The sequence below is a fragment of the Notamacropus eugenii genome, chromosome 1 (assembly GCF_028372415.1).
Source record: "Notamacropus eugenii isolate mMacEug1 chromosome 1, mMacEug1.pri_v2, whole genome shotgun sequence".
Lineage (NCBI taxonomy): Eukaryota > Metazoa > Chordata > Mammalia > Diprotodontia > Macropodidae > Notamacropus > Notamacropus eugenii.
This window is the reverse complement of record NC_092872.1, coordinates 77,784,026-77,803,259: the sequence shown is the minus strand read 5'-3', so window position 1 is coordinate 77,803,259 and position 19,234 is coordinate 77,784,026. Positions and strand designations below refer to the sequence as shown.

General features: G+C 48.3%; 1 protein-coding gene across 4 annotated transcripts in view; it reads left to right on the top strand.

Annotated features, from left to right (window-relative positions):
• Positions 1-19,234, top strand: part of CNTFR (ciliary neurotrophic factor receptor) — a 94,506-nt gene that overhangs the window by 58,865 nt on the left and 16,407 nt on the right. For all 4 annotated transcript variants that reach the window (XM_072606296.1, XM_072606287.1, XM_072606278.1 and 1 more), the window contains one exon: positions 19,015-19,132. In XM_072606296.1, coding sequence (XP_072462397.1) covers positions 19,015-19,132 — 118 coding nt within the window. The remainder of the gene's footprint in view (positions 1-19,014; positions 19,133-19,234) is intronic.

Below are 19,234 nucleotides of genomic sequence, written 5' to 3'. Positions count from 1 at the left end.
AGATAATTGAGAGTTGACTCTGTAATACTGGGGGTGGGGGTGGGGGGCCCCCGAGATTTTTCTAGATTCCCTACGGGAGAGGGCAATAGCATCTTGTGTGAGGGTTTAAGGGAAATGGTGGAAGGAGTGTCAAAGATTTGAGACAGAAATACTGGTAGCAGCTTCCATAAACAGTACTTAAAGTGAAATGTAGGTAATCTGAGAAATATCCCCTTGGGGTGAAAAGATGGGTGTGCCAAGTGTCCTATGTATATGTAGAAGAGGTGGGTTGTATGGTCTTCTATGTGACTGTGCATGTCTTTGTGTGAACGTGGCGGGGATTATGTGACTACATGGTTGTCTGAGTGTAATTGTGTGTGTGATCATGTCGGTGGTGGCGATTGTGTTTCTATGTTGTGTGATTGTGAGCATGTATGTTATATGCCTTAAGCCTAGGGAGCTCTGGGAGAAGGCTTAAAGGTGGGATACAGGATTTAGGAAGCCAGCAGGGCCATTGACCTCACAGATACACTGATAAAGGCTGAGCTAATGGGACTGGGGCTGCTCAGGCCTAATCAGGCAAGGGCATTGGAGCAGAAATAAATGTAATTGCCTGTAGCTTAATGTAATTCAGAGTCAAGCTTCCCCTTCACCCCTGCTCCCTTTTATAAGTGACTGCAGCTTCCAGGGGAGAAACATGAGTCTGTATCCTTTCCCTGATGCCCTGTCCTACCCTCTGGGTGTGACTACTCTACCTTTGCAGATACTTGTACTAGTCATTGACTAGCCCTGAGTCCTTCCCCTCTCCCTGTCTGGAGAATGGACACATTTCTCACCAGTGTCAGTGTTAGGGCAGCTGTAAGGAGTGGAAGAAGGGCTGGGCAACCAAGTGAGAAGCTGGTGAGGAGGATTCTGAGATGCCTTTGTGGTGGGTGAACGCCTGATGTCTTAGGAACCATGTGATTGACGGAAAGAAGAGAATTTGAAGGAAGAAGAGTGTAAAAAATGGCTTTTGACACTCTCTTTCTCCTCTCTCTCTCTCTCCTTTCTTTCTCTCTCCCTCTCTCTTTGTCCCTCTTTCTTTCTCTCTCCCTCTTTCCCTCTCCCTCCCTTCCTCTCTCTCTCTCTCTCTTTCTCTCTCCCTCTCTCTCTGTCCCTCTTTCTTTCTCTCTCTCTTTCTCCCTCCCTCTCCCTCCCTTCCTCTCTCTCTCTCTCCTTCTTTCTCTCTCTCCTCTCTCTCTTTCTCTCTCCCTCTCTCTCTGCCCCTCTTTCTTTCTCTCTCTCTCTCTTTCTCTCTCCCTCTCCCTCCTTTCCTCTCTCTCTTTCTCTCTCTCTCCCTCTCTCTTTCTCTCTCCCTCTCTCCCTCTCCCTCCCTTCCTCTCTCTCTCTCTCTCTCTCTCTCTCTCTCTCTCTCATACACACACAACTGAGAAGATAAGATGGAATTCCTCCTCTGGAGGAGAGGGATGGAGTATATGTGTAGGTATGAGTGAGAACTGGACAGTTAGCTAGTCCTGCCCCACAATTGGCCTGGAGGATAAAGCTGGGAAGAGGCAAACTTTGGTTGAAGTCTCCCCTGTGATAAATAGTGACCGTAAAGCTGGACAAGTCACTTAATGCCATGCTCAGCACAGTACCTAGTGCTTAGTGGTCACTTAATAAATGTTTATTGACTAACAACTAACAACTGCTACCCCAGGCAATTCCATAAGGTTGTTAAGTTGCAGAAAATGTGCTGCTTTCCCTTGGTTGGAGGGTTGGTTTTTTTGTTTTGTTTTGTTTTGGTTTTTCCTGGGAGTTTCCTGGACCATTAGATTGTGAATTCCTTGAGGTTAAGGACTGTCGTGCTTTTTTTTGCATCCTCCACTCTTAGCCCAGTGGCTGGCACATAATATGCACTTAATAAATGTTTATTGGCTGACGACGACCCTAGCGAAATCCCACATTCAGTCCAAAAAACACCCAACCCTCTATTGTCACCAAGGCCTCGTTGAGGAGCTCGTACAAAGGGGAGAAAGTAAAGAATGTTATGAGGATGACAGACACCTGGAGACAAGGATATCATTTTTTCAAAAATCCTTTTTACAGTATATGTGACGTCTGTGATTTCTTCCTGCTAGGGAACTCCCAGTGTGTAAACTCTCTTCATAGTTGTAGTTTGGCTGCTCATCTGCAACTTCTGGTCTTGTGAATTGCCTGAGGCTCATTATTGAGCATCTCCTCTCTGGAAGGCTTTGTGCTAGGTAGAATATCGAGATAATAAACACCGTCCCTGCCCTTGTTCAGCTCTTCCAGCTAATTAGACACAAAATATACATGTGAAAACAGAGAATGGCACTTGGTGATCAAAAGTCAGAATGCGTGGCTTACATTCTAGTCTGTAATGAATTGAGAAGGGGTGGGGGAAGTCAGTGTGGACTGGAATGGTTAGGGAAGACTTTTTCAAGGGAGGTTGGACTTGCCCTGGAATAAGGGATGAGTAAGATTTAGACTAACTGGGAGGTGTGTGTGGCATTCTCACTGGGGAGAAACAGACTGAAGGAAGGCACAGATAAGACATGTGCCCAGGATAAGGGTGGGGAGGAAAGGAATCCAGGACACCAAGTAATCCAGTTTACCAGCAATAGGCGCTAGGTAGGTTTGAATCAGTTTGTGGAACCCTTGAATGCTGGGTGAGTCTGTATTTTGTTCATTAGACAATAGAGAGGTACCCCATGTTTTTGAGCAGGGACCTTAAAGTGATCAGAGAACTGTATGAGAAAGCTTATTGATGTGGCAGTGGTGGTGAGCAGGACCTCTACTTTCATTGGTCCCGAGAAATCTTAGCTGGGGAAATTAACTTTACCAATACAGGTTGGCACCTTCTCTTCAACTTACGGCCTTAGAGCATTGCCTGGGACACTAAAAAGTTAAGTGAGCTGTCCAGGGTCACACTGTCAGTATGTTAGAGGCAGAATTCGAACTCGAGTGTTCTTGTCCCCAAGTCCATTTCTGTTCATTATGAAACAGCTGCCTCTATGCAGTAGTACTAGAGATAGATAGTATTGTCTATTGACTCGTGCAGCACTGGAGGTCTCCAGGCAGAAGTTAGATGGAGCACATCGTTCCTGGGGATCAACAAATCTTCCTGAGAGAAGATTCCTATTTAAGTATGGGTTGGACGAGGAGACCGACAAGCTCCCTTCCAGTACTAAAGCTCTGTGAGTCTAAGAGATCATCTCAGGAGCTGAGGCCCAAACCAAATAAAGTTCATTTGGGATCTGGAGGAGGAAGAGGAGACAGAGAAGACTCTTGGAGAGGCTCCTAGAAGATGGAGCAGGCAGGAAAGTTTGTGCCTTCACCTTGTTCTGAAACGGGGTCTCTGGGATGCATTCACTTCAGGGGGTGCAGCAGGCAGAGATAGGAAGAGAGCCAGATGTGTTCAATGTTCCCAAAGTCGAGATGAGGAAGGAAACAAGAGAGGTCAGTGGTAGCAATGCTTCGAGCAGGCCAATACACGGGCAGATTGGACAATGACCTTGAAAAGAGCAGCTTTAAAAGAGAGGTTGGGACAGGAGTCAGACTGTAGGGGGTGGGGACCTGTGTGGAAGGTTGGACGTGGGTGGGTATTATTTTAAAGGAAGGTACTTCAGATAGACAAGACTGAGCATATATGTAGATGAGATTGTAATTTATGTATATACATACATACACACACATACACATATACATATACACACACACACATGTATCTCAGTGAAAACAGTAGAGTGGCTTAGGGTTCATGGAACCGTGTTGTGAACAACTGGGTGGGGTCAATCAAGGAAGCCCTCTAGTTAGAGAGGTAAAGCCCACACTTTGAAGGAAAGCACATGGACCTATCGACTCCAAAAACAAGGCTTGGGAGGCAAGTGGTGGATGGAGAATTGAGGAACTCTGCCTGGATATGGATGGTGGATGTTGGGAAGCAGTGGCTGAGAAGTCTGGCCTTTTTCCCTGGGGCCAGGTCGTTGAGCCAGGGAGTGGAGAGAAGCAGCTTGTTTGGGGATGTGGGGCCTGGGGGGGTGGGGGTGGGGGGCTGTGTTTAGCTGGCAGAGTTGTTCTGGTGGGGGCCAGGCTGGGCCAGGATGGAAGCAGTGGGTATTTGGAGAGTTTTAGTGGCTGTGGGCTTTCCCTCACACACACACACACACACACACACACACACACACACACACACACGCTCCCCCCCACCCCCCAACCCCTGCCCCGTAGGAGTTCGTGCTGTGGGCTCCCATCCCTGGCCTGCTGGCGAGATGAAAGGAAAAAACATGCGGTTTGGTGGGAAAGGACATGGAAAAACAACTGAATTAGGAGCAAAACAAACAAACCCCTCCAGGGAAGTACACACAACACACACACATGCACACGCACACATACATACATGTAGACATAGGCAGATAGTTATTTTCTCATAGGGGGGTGCCTTCACTCATGAAAGGAATCCCACACTGACAGGTAGTCAGATCCATACACACACAGTCTTTCCTGGACACAGGCATATGCATTCACACTTACAAATACACATGTGAGCACAGGCAGATGGGTGTGTTAAGGGACCCATACAAGTATGCATGAGCATGTGCATACATGCACTTACATTTCTATACCCACCCAGACATACTCTTCATGTACTGATAGACACACTCATTAACACATCTATTTGTGGCTTTGCACTGTCTCGCAACCACACACAATCGCACACAGTCTTGAGTACACAGACACGCCCTATTTTTCTCACACACAGGCTTACACCATCACATACACACTACCGCACACAGACCTTCCACACTGACACTCTCAAACTCTCACGCTTGCCTTCTCTCCCTCATCACCCGCCCCCCCTTTGCCTGGGAGGGAGGCCTCTACTCCTCAGCTGGACTCCAGCTGCACAGAGTGGCTCCTTTTCTTCCTTTTCTTTGTTTTTCTTTCCTCCTTTCCCTCAGAGAAACCTGGTCCCTGTCAGAGAGGAAACCCAAGCCCTGTTCCCAGCCCTGGGGCCCCAGGGCCAGACAGCTATGCCGGCCATCCCCTCCTCCCTGGAGCGGGCCCACCCCTTCTCCTGACTACCCTCCTCTGCTCAGTCTACTCTTGCCCCCAAATCAGAGACACATGGTCCCCACCTTCAAGAAGCCCCATTTGAGAGGGAAGGTGTGACCCCAATCCTGTGGGTAGTCCTGGATTGGGGGCCTGGGTGTCTTGGGTCTCTCTGAGCTAAGCTTCACTTAACCCCATGTAACATTGGCCTAGAGTCCTGGGTCAGCCTGGGTCAGCAGAGAACAGATTAGTCTTGTTCTGCTTGACTTCGCAGGGCAGAACTGAGTGGAACGGGGAGAGGTTTCAGAGAAGTAGAATTAAACTCAGTATAAAGAAAAACTTCCTAACAGTTCGAGTTGCCCCAAAGTTGTATGAGCTGCCTTCGGGTTGGTTCTGAGGTTCTGAGCTTCCTTCTGATTATAGCAAGACTTGAAGCTGAGGTTAGGGTAGAGACTGAACTGTCAAATGACCTCTGATGTCAAGCAAAAAACTGAGGAACCCCAGACCCTGGCCAGCGCGAGAGCAAAGGAGAGTATTGGTAGCTCTTCCAACTGTCCAAGCCTCCCTCTATTTCCACTACCCCCAAGGTCTGAGAACCCAGTCACCATTCCAGGCCCCCTCCTGCTTGAGAGATAGGGGAAGGGGCCTCTGTGTCTGGATGTTGGAGACCTAGGAGAGACCTAGGGAAGGTTCAGTTCCTTTGCACCATTTCCCCTTGCCCTTGGCTGAATTTCAGCTGAGCCTTGGTGGAGGCAGGACGAAGGGACTCACTGGAGATCGAGAGAGAGAAGTGGGAGGGGGGAGGGTTATGGGGGGAGGAGTAGGGGTGGAAGGTCGTGTTTTATTTAATACCAGAGGGGTGTTTGGAATCACCTCTCTGCTATCTGGTTGGTGAATTATGTGTGTGCTGAGGAGGGGGGAGATCAGAGAATAAGGGAGCTAGGGACTCCCTCAGGGTCTTTCCCTGCAACTTTACCCTCAATTTAGATTGAACTTCCAGTCCCACAAGCATGTGTTTTGAGGGCCTATTAGCAGCCTGACCTCAGGTCTACCCTTCTGAGATTACAGTTCCCTCGGCAAATCCTGCTCTTCTTCCCACGTACAGATACTAGTGGGTTTTGATTCTCCATGATTTTTAAAAAATTATTTTTATCCTTGACCCTACTCTTTTTTTCTCTAGGTGAGACTAGAGAATATCTAGAGAACTGTCACTACCTTCTGGCTGTCTATGCTCCCCTTCCCACATGGCTATTCAACAAGTAGAGAAATTGAGACCTGGGGAAAAGACTGTTCTAGATTTCAGAGCATTTCATGGGAAGAGGAGTCTGGAGGCTCAGTTGACTTAGTTGTCCCAAAACTGCCAGAGGAAGATAGGAAATCACCTAGGTTTTGAACAGTCTAATACTTGTTATGCCTCTGTCTGGGGGAAGAAGACAGTCCCACTCTAGGGTAAAGATAGCCCTATCTATGAGAGAAAAGCAGTGTGGTAGAGTTGATAGTGTATTTGATTTGGATACAGGAAGAACTATGATGGTGGATAGAGTGCTGGGCCTGGAGGCAGGAAGATCTTTTGGCTGTTGAAAACTGTGTGGCCAAGTCATTTAACCACTCGGAGCCTCAGTTTCCATATCCATAAAGTGTGGCTAATAATACTTGTACCTGCCTCAGTGCTCTGTTATTAAGCCTTAAATGAAGTGATCTGTATAAAACACTCCGAAGTACTATACGGGTGTTAGTTATTATTATATGAGGTGCAGACACACTTCTGCCCTGGGAGAACCTCTGACTTGAGGCAGAGACAGTCCCTTCTTCTACTGATATAGAGACATTAAATGAGGACAAAGCAACTCCTAGGCAGAGTCGGGGAGAGGCTAAAGGTGTCCCTGCTCCTGATCTGATCTCTCCACGTCCTCCATTCCTTCTGCTTTGGATGCCTCTCTCCCAGCTCCTGCGGGGATGTACAAAGCGAAGCTCCTCATCCCAACCTCCCCGGAAGGAATTTCCTCTCTGACTGGGGTCCCTGCCAGTACTGGCCACTTTGGCCTCTCCCCCTAGGCCCTCACATGTGGAATCACTCCCTCTGCCCCACCCAAAGCTCTTAGAACCATACTTCCTGTGTCCTCCTTCCTCCCTCTCTTCCTCACCCCTGGGTTTCTTGACCCCATCCCTACATTGCCCAAAGTCTTCTTGCTATTCCTCATAACTTATTCTTTCTTTCCCCCCAAGTGAACGGCATCTTAGTGCATGAAAACCGACTGCAGGCAGGAAAGGGTATGGAACAAAGAGATTTCCTCTGAAGTCTTGGAGGGCTTCCTGGAGGAGGCAGGAATTGAACTGTGCATTAACTTTCTCCTGAGACTAATGACAATGTTGAACTGCTCCATGATTGAGTCACTTCCTCTCCTGTGAGTTTCATAGGACCATAGCCTTCAAGCTGGAGAAAATCTTAGGGATCACTTGGGTCTACTCTACTTCCTTCATTTGACAGCGGAGAACTGAGGCTGAGAGATGAGATTTGCCCTAAGCCATAGCTGGGTTTCAAACTCAGGTCTTCTGACTCTAGCTCCACCGCTCGTTCCACCGTCTAGGATATTCGAAGCTGGCCAGGAGAGTGTCTTTGATTCTTGCTGAGGTTTTTCTTCCTGATCATACCTCATCTGGCTGTTTGTGCCTCATTTCACTAGGTGGCCTGGAGCCTGGGAGAAAAGGGAACTAATCCAGGCCCCTGTTAATTTTCCCCCCTCATATAAAGGACCCAGGTGAGCAAAGGATAGATAAGTCCACAGCCCATCTCTTTTGAAGAGTTGGACTTATTACAGAGTGATTCCCCCTTTCTAGACTCAGGAATACGGGACAAGGAGTTGCCTGCTGTTGCTGGAGGAACATCTCGGGTGTTTGGGTGCTGTTCAGCACAGTTCACTCTGAACTGCCCATGCTGAATCCCCTCCCCCCTCCACCAGTGCTTGGGTGTCCAGGGCCCAGGCTGCCAACACTCCCCCGCCCCATCCTACCTCCGCCCCTTGCCTCCCTGCCATGGGTAACTTGACCCCTGGCACATGGCCTGGCATTTCTTCATCCACATGAAAGGGAAAACTCCCAGCCTTACCAGCTCACTCTCATCTCTGATGTGACACCCCTCCTCCTTCCCCTCCCCCACCATGCCCTCAGGATCTCAGGGCCTGGAGTGACCTCCATGGGTCAACCTTCTCTGAACACTGTCCCCAAGAAAGTAGCCCAGGTGGTTACCCAGAGGGGGTCACTCTCCCTCGTGTGATCTAGAACCCCAGATCTCATTCCCTGGGAAATCTTTCTTGATCTCTGCTTTGTAGTCGTCCTGCTGTAGGGTCAGACATGAGAACTGGGGCCCAGCCTCCTCTGTCCAGCCCTACATAAGCATACATATGCAGTCAGACCTGTAGACCTCTGCATACACTCATGTGCACACAGATACCGACCCCTATTTCCCATGGACAGACACATGTTTAGACATCTGGATGTTCACACAAGCGCACAAACACACATATACACACTTTGCTTTACATCAGAATATTACTTCCCCTCTCCAACTCCTGTTTATTAGGTGGGGGGGGGGGGGGTTGTAGTATGCCCTGGAGATGTTGTGGGACAGGCTGCCAGCTGGATAGTCTTCAGAGATCAGAGGAGCCACCTCCACCCAAGGCACTCACATAGCCAGGTCTCTATGAGCCTATCTCTCCTGTCTGTGGGGGAGGCAAAGACCCAGGGGAAGATAATCTTGAAGTGGGAGAGGCCTTGAGGGAGGATCTGGAGGGGACCAGAGGACAGAAAGGGGGAAACCAACAGGATAGCAGGAAAAAATTCCTCAGAGATGTGTGGTGTCAGGGAAGGGGGAGAATGGGGAGTGCAATTAGGAAGGCAAGGGTGTCCTTCTCTGGGACTCTCAAAGTCAGACTGGTAGGGGAGGGCTGGGGGAGCTGGACAGAATTAACTCCATCTGTCAGCAATCCTTCTCCCCCCCCCCCCCTTCACTAATCCCTCAATTCTCTGATTCTCCAGTTCACACCCTCAGCTCCTAGAATATTTGTGAGGTATATCACCCTGCCAGGGGGCCCTCTCAGGTCATCTGATATGGCCTCTTGCAACTGTGTGTGCGTGTGTGTGTGTGTGTGTGTGTGTGTGTGTGTGTTCTTCTCCTCCTCTTCTGTAGTCTCTTTACCCTGTTACTTCTTTCAGGAGGCTGGCGTCCCTGGCTTCACTCATGGCCCCCTCCTCTTCCTACCCTCAGTGGTACCAGGATGTGTCCTTCCTAGCACCTACCTCCCAGGTTGGTTGTGAGGGTAAAATGAGAAAATATTTGCAAAGGGTTTTGCTAGATGCTGCCGCAGCATACCCAGAAGCAGGAGAACACTAGGTTCTCATCCTATCTCTGTCAATAACTCCCTGTGGGCCTTTGGTCAAGTCTGGGCCTCAGAGGGGACTTGGGGATATCTTACTTCCCTTCCAACTCTGACAGTCTGTGATTCTCTGTCTAACCGAACACAGTGAAGTTTTAATAGGAGAATTTCAGGCACCTTGACAGGCAGTTAAGGGGAGACATTTTTAGGCTGGGAGCAGATCTTCCTTTCATGTCATCCTTTGCAGGTAGCTATGTTTTGTGCTGACGTATAGGACAGCACCGCATGATGACATACATAGACAGAAATGCTCACCGCCGTACTCATGCATGCATATACACACCTAACCATGTCACAATGTGTAAGCATGTAGAGGGGATCCAAAGTCTTAGAATGGTTTATTGAAGCTTTAAAATGCCCTCAGTCTTTTGGTTTAACCCTTTATTTCATTTGTACATTTGTGTGCATATATAATGAGAGAAAAAGGAGGGAGGAAAGGCAAACAGTAGAGGGTAGAGAACATGTCTCATGAAATCAGGAAGCCCTGGGTTCAAATACTGCTTTGCTCATGACCCTGGACAAATCACCCACCTTCTCAGCGTCCTAGGCAGCTCTACAAGACAAAACAGTTGCCCATTTACATTGGTAGAGGGACTTCCCATGACAGGAGACACACAAGTAGACATATGAGTGCATGTATGCACAGTGTTCCATTACATGTAGACACACTACACACATAATGCCCAGACAGTGCTGTTAACACATGTGACTACATGTTGGCTTACACACGGTGTCTGTTATACAGGGCTCGGAGAACCTGGGAGTGACATCCCTGTACGATAGAGGAGGAACATAGACATAAATTTTCAGTCTGAGAGAAATCCTAGGGAATCCGGGGGATGACGGGAGGGTGTAGTCTGCCCTGTTTCCTTTACTCTGAGTTTTTCCAGGAGTGATGATCCCCCTCTGGATCTCTTAACCATAAATCCCTACCAGACCCCCATCCCCCTAGCAGAGCCCCAACATGTGGTAGGATTGGGTAGTGTTTGTGATGGAGCCAAGGATAAGGAGTTGAAGGGCAGGAAACCTTTGCTGACTGCCCCTACTCCCAACACCTCCATCTCAGGCTCCATCCTAAAGTTGATTCCCCTCCCCCTTCAACTTACCAATAGTGCAGGCTGTGGATCCATGTCAAGAAAACCTTCTCTTCCTGCTTCTGTTCTGCCTTCAGTTCACTCCTCTGAATGTGAATGGTAGGAACAGTTTTATAGAACCATCCTTGACCTATCACCACTTTTGAAGGTCTTCCTCTCGCATTCTTGTGGGGTGTTCTTAAAACACGTTTCTCAGAGAACAGCCTCCCTCCCTCTCTCCCTGCCTCCAAGCCTAGCCCCTTGATTGGGAAGTCCCTTTTGCCAACCTATCTGTATCCCTTCTGTTATCTGGTCAGTGTGACTGAAGAGAAAGAAAAATCTTTAAGGACACACCCCCCTCACCCTTGTCCCCACAGGTTGTGTTTCTTCCTCCTCTGGCTCCTGGTGTGGAGGGGATGCAGTGGGGTGTGGGGGGCTGGGCTGAGAGGACATTGCTTACAGACCTTTTCCATGCAGTCCTAACTTTCCTTTGCTCTGGAAAATGTGGCCAGGCTGCTGACAGACAGCACATGTGGCCGGACGTTTGTAACTGATTCCCTGGCCCCAGGGGCTGGGCCGGGGGAGGTGGAGAAGGATGGGGGCCAAGGACAGGGGAGGAGAAATGCCCCCTAAAGTTCACAGATTAGGGGTACATATACTGTTTGCTTTCACTCACCCTATTATTTCTTCCTACTGTGGTCAGGTAAGGAAGAAATAAGTATGAAGGTGTGAGGTTAGATGTTAGGAAGATTTTTTTGGCAGGTGAGTGGGAAAGGTGATGGTAATCTGGGAGAGTCTGGGGGGTCGCCCTCTTCTTCCTTATTCCACTCTTTAGAGCCACCCTGTCAGGACCTTCCCAACTCAACCATTCCAAATGGACAATTAACCATAGAGACAACTGTTGGGTGAAGAGCCTAGGAGAAAGAGAATGTGTATATGTGTGTATGTATACATTTATATATGTACATATGTACTTGTATATATAAGAGAGAGGTAGCAGGGACTGCCTTTCTCCCTGAATCTCCATAGCTCCAGTCACACAGCAGGTGTTCAATACATGTTTGCTAAATGAATGAAAGTGCAGGATACAAGTGAACTTCACTTAGTGCATTGGAGATATGTTTATATATCATATTATATATGTGAGACATATCACATTATATATTATATGTGTCTATACATACATATATGTACATACACACAATAAAATCACAAATTTATAGACTGTAGGTTAAGAACTAGAGGAAATTAAAGATTCCTTCCAGCTCTGACAGCCTGTGATTCTAAGTCGGGGCTCTTGCCCTGCAGGCCCAGAGGGAATGAGGTACTCTAACTGTAGTGGGAGGGAGTAGGCGCCAAGACAGCCCCTCTCTTGGTGCAGACGGGTGGAGGTGGCGGTGGTGGCGGTGGTGGCAGTGGTGGCAGAGGAAATGAGGCCCATCAGAAGGGGAGATAAATAAGGTTTGCCCCCAGCAGCTAGTCTGCGTCTCTCCTTTAGGGCCTTCCTAGAGAAAAGCTCTTTAGACTGATGTGCTTGGTCTCGCTACCTGCATCCTTGCTCATATCCCAACAACTTCACTGACCCTCTTCCCTCCTCCTGCTCATCTCAGACAGAGACCCTGACTTGCATGTGATTTCTTCTTTCGGTGACCAGAACCTATTCTTTTAGACAACCTAAAGTCTACTCTGCCCCTGTTCTCTCCTCTGGGGCTTAGCCATGATGGACTTCAGGCTTTGGGGGATCTGGAACATTCCATGAGTCCTGTAGCTAGGCCAGATGTTTGCTCTCTGTCTAGGAATCAAAGGCCAGGGGTCACTGGCTCCCTGTGAGGTGGCTAATGAGGTAACAAGGGGGGCCCATGTTCCCAGGAGAGGCAGGAGTTAAGTTTATTAGCCCCTGGAATCCAATTAGTCTTGAAGGGTATGAATCTTTTGGAAGGGGAGAGGGGTGTGGCTGAGCTGGGTGCAGTAGGCTAACAGATGTTTACAACTGGTCAGACCTACTGCTGCCCTGAATTCAGACCCCTTGGTCTGGTCCAGCCATACTTAATCATCTGCTATGGGAGGGATTGTGGTTAGATAGTTGAGCGTGTCCTCTGAAGGTGAAAGAAGTCAACGTAAAAGAGCGAATTAGGTCAGGAGATAGGGAAAGAGAATCTTTGTTGTTGTCATGTCCCACTCTTTGTGACTCCATTTGGAGTTTTCCAGCCAAAGATACTGGAGTGATTTGTCATTTCCTTCTCCAGCTCATTTTACAGATGAGGAAACTGAAGCAAGCAGGGTCAAGTGACTTGCCCAGGGTCACACAGCTAGTAAGTGTCTGAGACTAGATTTGAATTTGGGAAGATGAGTCTTCCTCACTTTAGGCCTGGCACCCTATTCACTGATCCATAGCAGCCCCAAAGAGAACCTGGGGAGGGGAGGGGTAAATATGAGGTAGATGGACTGATCTCTGGTGGCCCCTGAGATCATAAGATTGCTGGGGATTGCCACTTCTGATGGTGTCATCATGACCAACATCTGTCTCTTCCTAGACTGTTAATCTCTAAGATATTTAAAAAACCTTACAAAATCAGGGGGTGGGGGGGATGTGGGAGTTCAAGGCAAAGGATTAGGGACTGAAAGCTGGAAGATCAGGGAACCCTGGGTGGTGGTTGCTATTGAGAGAATTGAAGATATTCTCATTCATTCTCTCCTCTCTCTCTCTCTCTTTCTTTCTCTCTTCCCCCTCCCTCTCCCTTCCCTTTTTTCTCTCTTCCCCCTTTTTCATCTCTCCCGTCATCCTTTTCTCTCCCCTCTCTTTTTCTCTCTCTCTCCCCCTCCCTCTCCCTTCCCCCTTTTCTCTCTCCTCCTTTTTCATCTCTCCCCTCTTCCTTTTCTCTCCCCCCCCTCTTCCTCCCTCCTTCCCTGCCCTCCCCTCCCTCTCCCATAGCTGTCTCTTTTCCTTCTCTGACTCTCCACTCTTCCTCTGTAACTAACTTTGGCTCTTCCCTCCCCCTCCCCCACTCTTGGCTCTTTAGTGTGCACAAGTCTGTTTCTGCCTATCTCTCTCCTTTGGCCTGTGTCTCTTTCTTCGTCACTCTCTTATTGCTTCTTTCTGTCCTTGCTTTCACATATCTCTGCCCTTGTTTCTGTCCCTTGGGTCTCTCGCTCTCTCTCACTGAGTAGCTGCCCCTTTTTGTTCCTAGATCCCTGTCATTTTCTGAGTCCTGGTTGGTTATCGTTCTCATAGCTTACCTCTGTTTCTCCATCTCTGTTTTTCCCTTATGGTCTTCCCTTCCCCGAGGTGGGATCTGCTCAGGGCAAAAAAGCCAGGAGGTTGTTTTCTGGACTCCTTTCCATCCTAGGATTCCCTCTCCCTTTTTTTCTAGCCACTTCCCTTTCCAAATTTTACCTGTCCTTTGAGGCCCAGCTCAAATTCTAGCTCCTTCAGGAAGCCTTCCCTGACTGGTGAAGCCACAGGGCGTTCTCCCTTCTCTGGCCTCCTCAAGTTAGCATCTGAGCCACACACTCTCTGTCCTTGATCACACACTGTCCTGTTTTATTCTCTGATGGCTTCCTGCACCTGAATCTTCTCTTCACTCAGACTGTGAGCTCCCCAGGGTCAGGGATGGAGGCTGCTCTCTCCTTCTCCCTCTGACCAGAGGCTAGCCCAAGGGCTTCAGTACCAATCCCTCAAGTAGGAAACTGAGGCCCATAAAGGGGAAAAACTTGCCAGGAGTCACTCAGGGTTGAGGAGAAACTGCTGGATTTTGGACGTGCAAGATTGGGCTGTGGATGGAATATCTATGCAGAGCCCTGTAGTGAGGAGGAGGTAGGTGGTGGTAGTCAGATCTAGGGGCATTATATTACAGGGGAATCGTTCTCCTAACTGGGGGTGGATTAGAGTGAACACCCCGAGTTAGCAAGCAGAAAAAAACAAAGAGGAAAGCAGTAGGGCTTGAGTGTGTGTGTGTGTGTGTGTGTGTGTGTGTGTGTGTGTGTGTGAGAGAGAGAGAGAGAGAGAGAGAGAGAGAGAGAGAGAGAGAGAGAGAGAGAGGGAAGAGGGAGGGAAAGAGAGAGACTTCAGGCTCAGAAAATGTAAGACCTTTTCAGGGCAGACAGGATCAGCATTCTTGCCTGGAGCTGCCTCCCCCAGGAAGTCCTCCTGGGTTGTTTCCAAGGCTCTTCCCTGGCTTCAGGCCCCACTCCCAGCCCCTGATGATTGATTAACTGGTAGGAGAAGTAGAGGGGCCAGGGTATCCACCCCCAACCCCCAGGGACCCACCCCAACCCCTTAGCAGCTGCCGCAGTTGTTTCATTTAGCAGGTGAACAGAGAGGAGCTTCCCCTGTGCTGGTTTGTTGTTTTTCTTTAATTAAACATCTGGAGTTTCTGGCCAGAGTCTGGGATGCTTCATGAACCCTTTGCTGACAGGTTCCCCCTCCCCCTGTACTCCCCTCCTATAGACAGGGGCTCCCTCTCCTCCCTGTCTGTCCTGGGGGAGCGCATAGTCTGAGGGGAAATATCCAACCCCTGCCCTTGGGGAGTTCCCAGTTTGGGGGGCTGAGAAACTCAGGCCCCCCACTTCAAGTAGCCTGTGGTCTGGGGTAGAGAAAAGTACCTTTCCTTCTTTTGGAGAGTTGCAGATCTAGGGGGTGAAAGGGACATGATTCTCTCCATGGGGAGTCCTCAGCCCGAGGATACTACATGGCCTTACCCAGGGGGAACCCTAGGTGTTGGGGGAGAGATCTGGTTTCCCCTCTCTTAAGGAACTCTTAGTTTGAGTGAGGAGGATATCTGGACAGGGTAATCGTCAGGATATGCATATAAATAATCTCCAGGCCTGGGGTGAGTTGAGGGGGGTGGAGATGAATCTGCCGAGGCGCATTAAAGGTCACCTTCTTCAGCGTTTCCTGTGAGGGCAGTGTGGTGTGGTGCGGTATGGTGCCAATACTGCCGAGTTTGGAGTCAAAGGACCCGTGTTCTAATCTCGGCTTGGCTGCTAACTACCTGTGTGACCTTGGCAAGTTTTTTTTCCCCCTCTTTGGGCCTCGGTTTCCTACTGAGGGGTTTGTGCTGGATGTTTCTGAAGATTCCTTCTGACTTAAAATCCTGTCATTTTATGATTGAGGGTGAAGAGGCAGTAGGGGTGGGGAAGGGATTGTGCTCTCAACCCCAGCCCTCCTTAAGGTAAGCCTTAGCTCCTTTCTGTTTCTGTCCTTTGGTCTGTCTTTCTGGTTGTCTCCATCACTGTCTCCTCCCCCACAGCTGGGGGCTTGGCTGAACTCCAGTAACCCCATTAAGGAGGCCTCTGCCCTATTCCCTCCCCCCTCTCCCCAATCGATACAGCCGGTTCCCTTTCCGGCTTTACCCATGCATAGTGGAGTTGTCTCTGAGGAGAGGGGGTATGTATGGAACTACAACCAATTGGCCTCAAGGTGGGCACCCCCATGACCTGTACCTGGGTCCTCCTATAAGAAAAGTTCCTATTCCCCTTCCCAGCATGGAGCAGTTAATGCATCAAGAGAGCTAAGTGTAAGGATTCTCGTGGATCTTCCTGTCTATGTAGTTAGTGGGATAGTACTATGGGATCCTAGATTTAGAGCTGAAAGGAGTCTTAGAAGCTGCTTTTTCTACAGCCTTATTTTACACATGAGCAGAGAGGTTTGATTTGCAAGGGTCCCAAAGTCAGTAAGTTTCGGAATTAGGATTTCAACCCAAGTCTTCCTGATTTCATATCCAGTATTCTAGCCACTACATACCAGTGCATTATTGTAACTTGTCTAGATTTTTAAGTATATGGTAGGAATAGCTGTATATTAGAACAGAAGTGCATCACCATGGACATGTACCTTGATATAGAGCAGGGAGGTGGAGAGATAAGTCGATTTATGGGTCTTGCCAGACCTAGGTTTTAGAAGGGTCTACAGAGGTCATCTGATCTATCCCACCACTCCTGGGCGGTATAAAGGAGGTTACTTCTCCTTCCCTTTAGAAACCAGCAAGTCACTTGCTGTTCTCCTAGTGTCCACTTAGTGGACATTTGAAAGCCAGTGCCTGGTCTGAGCAGGTTTGAGAATGGTCCTTGGGATGTCAGCTTAGAGGAGAGAAGGTCCCCTGGGGCATACTGCCTTTCTCTTCTTTCTGACCCTGAATCAGACATCATCTCCAGCCAGTTATTCCTCGTGATTTCTCCAGTTGCTACTGATTCAAAGGATAGACAAGAGAGAGGATGTCCCTTCCCTCCTCATTTCCCTCTCTTTCACCTTTGCTCTGTGTCTCAGTTTCCCTCCTTCACTTCCTCCATCTTTGTAATGATGATATTTATATAGTGAAATTTACATAATTAGCTTATTTGACTTTCAGCAGCCCTTAGAGGTTGGTATTATGGTACTATTATTATCCCCATTTTACAGATGAGGAAAATAAGGCTTAGAGAAATTAAATTCCTTGCCAGGGCTGTATAACTGATAAGTGTTGGAGATGATTCAGACTCAAGTCTCTTCAAACAGTCTGTATCCACCTTTCTTTTTGTCTCCCTCTTTTCTCTTATTTTCTTTCCCTCCTATTTTTGATGTAAAACACACTAATAAAGGATGAGTGAAAAGAGGCTAGACAATGACATGGGAAAGATCTGGGGTTCTCAGTGAACTCCAAGCTTGTTATGAGCAAACATTATGACCAAAACATTGCAGCCAAAAAAAAAAAAACTTACTCAGTCCATGATGTTTAGGGTAAGTGAGACACATCTGTAGTATTGTGCTCAGTTCCAGAAGCCATGTTTTAGGAAGGATGTTGGCAAATTGGGAATGCCAGAGTAGGACAACCAGGGTAGTGAAAGGAATGTTGGAAGAAGTAGGGATCTTAGTTGGTAGAACAGAAGACTTAATGTGGGGGTAGAGGGGGGTGAGATGTGGCAGCTGCCTTTTAGTATTTGAAGGACCGTTACATGAATGAAGGAGTAGATTTATTCCGTCTGGGCAGAATCAGGAGCAATGGAGCTACAAGAGAGGCATGCTTCCTTAACTATCCAGGTTATCCCAAAGTAACTAAATGGGCTGCCTCCGTGGTAGGGTACCACTGTGTGGAGAGAGTACCACTGTGAGGTGAAAATAGCCTAAATTTGGAGTCACAGGGGCTGGGCTTCTTTCTGCTTGGGTGACCTTGGGTGAGTCCTTTAACCTTAACCTCCCTGGTGGTCAGTTCCCTTGCTGGTAGAATCAGGAAGCTAGTCTCAATGGCCTCCAAGTTTCCTTCCAACCAAGTCTGGAAGTCCATGTAGATGTGTAGCACAGTGCTTGGCATCTAGTAAGAGCTTAATAGATGCTTTTTCATTCATTTATTATCACTAGAGGTTTTCAAGTGCAAGTTGGATGGCCACTTGTCTGGGATTTTGTCAGGGAGACTCCTGTTGGATGAAATGGTCTCTGTGATCTCTTCTGACTCTAAACATCTGTGATTCTGAGCATTGGACTGGAAGTTAGTTAGGGGACCTGGGTTCTAGTGCCTGGTTCTGTCACTTAATAGCTGTGAGACTTTATTGGGTCTCAGTTTCTTCATCTGTAAAAAGGGGATAATAATCATACCTGCCTCGTTTACCTGAGAGGGCTGTTGTTAGGGTCAAAGGAGAAAATGTATTTAATAGTACATCATAAAGTATAAAGAGTAAAATTGCAAGGCCATTCCCACTGAAGGCAAGATCATTAACAATGCAGCAGGAAGGAATTGAGAAAGGGAAGGAAGGTATGGGTGGAGGCTGCAGATACCAAGAAACTGGATGAAATAGGGTCTTCTTTGGGGCTGCTCAGCATCTTCCCCCTCCTCTCCTCCCCCCATTTTATTGTGGGTCCAGACACTGCTGCCATCTTGTGGCCACTAGAGTATGATCACTGTAGTGAAATGGGTGCTGGGTTGGGGGGAGAGCTGTTGTGTTTATCCTTCATTCTCGAAGAAGACCATGGCATCAAGATGATGACATGACTTGCACTTGACTTTGATTTGAGTGAGGGAGGGCTGTGCAAGGTCACCAACCTCACTTTCTCCTCCAGAGTCATCTGGATCCAGTGGCCAGATATTCATCAGGAGATTGCCCAGGATGCCATGTGGGACCCTGGCCATTTTAGGCTATGGTCTTATTAGATTCTCACTTTGAGTGAGATACACCCATTCAATGAATAGGCTTCTTTAAGCAGTTACTCAAGGGACGACTCCTTTTATAATTATAATAATAAAATCAACCTGGGAGGGGAAGACCCTTAGAGTTTCTGGGTAAAGGAGAAAGTTACTATTTAGTATTTACATTTACTCTGTGCTAGGTGGATGGGGACCTGTTGTCCAGTCTATGTAAACCTCCGTAGAAGAAGGGACATGCCAACAAACTACGAGGCATTCTCAGCCTAAGAAATGAGTAGATGAGTGGTTGCCTCAGGTTGATCCTGAAGGTGCTAAACCAAGGCATCTCCCCCTCCCTCCTTTTCCCTTTCTTCCCTTCAGTGCCACCCCGGGAGCCTGTCCTCACCTGCCGTTCCAACAGCTACCCCAAGGGATTCTACTGCAGCTGGCACTTGCCCTCACCCACATTCATACCCAACACCTTCAATGTGACAGTTCTGTAAGTGACTCTGCCTCCAATTCCTAGGGACCATCCTGTGAGTCCGAGGAGGGCAAGGGTGGTATTGTTGGGTTGGGAGCTGGACTGGGACTCTTCTGGGAA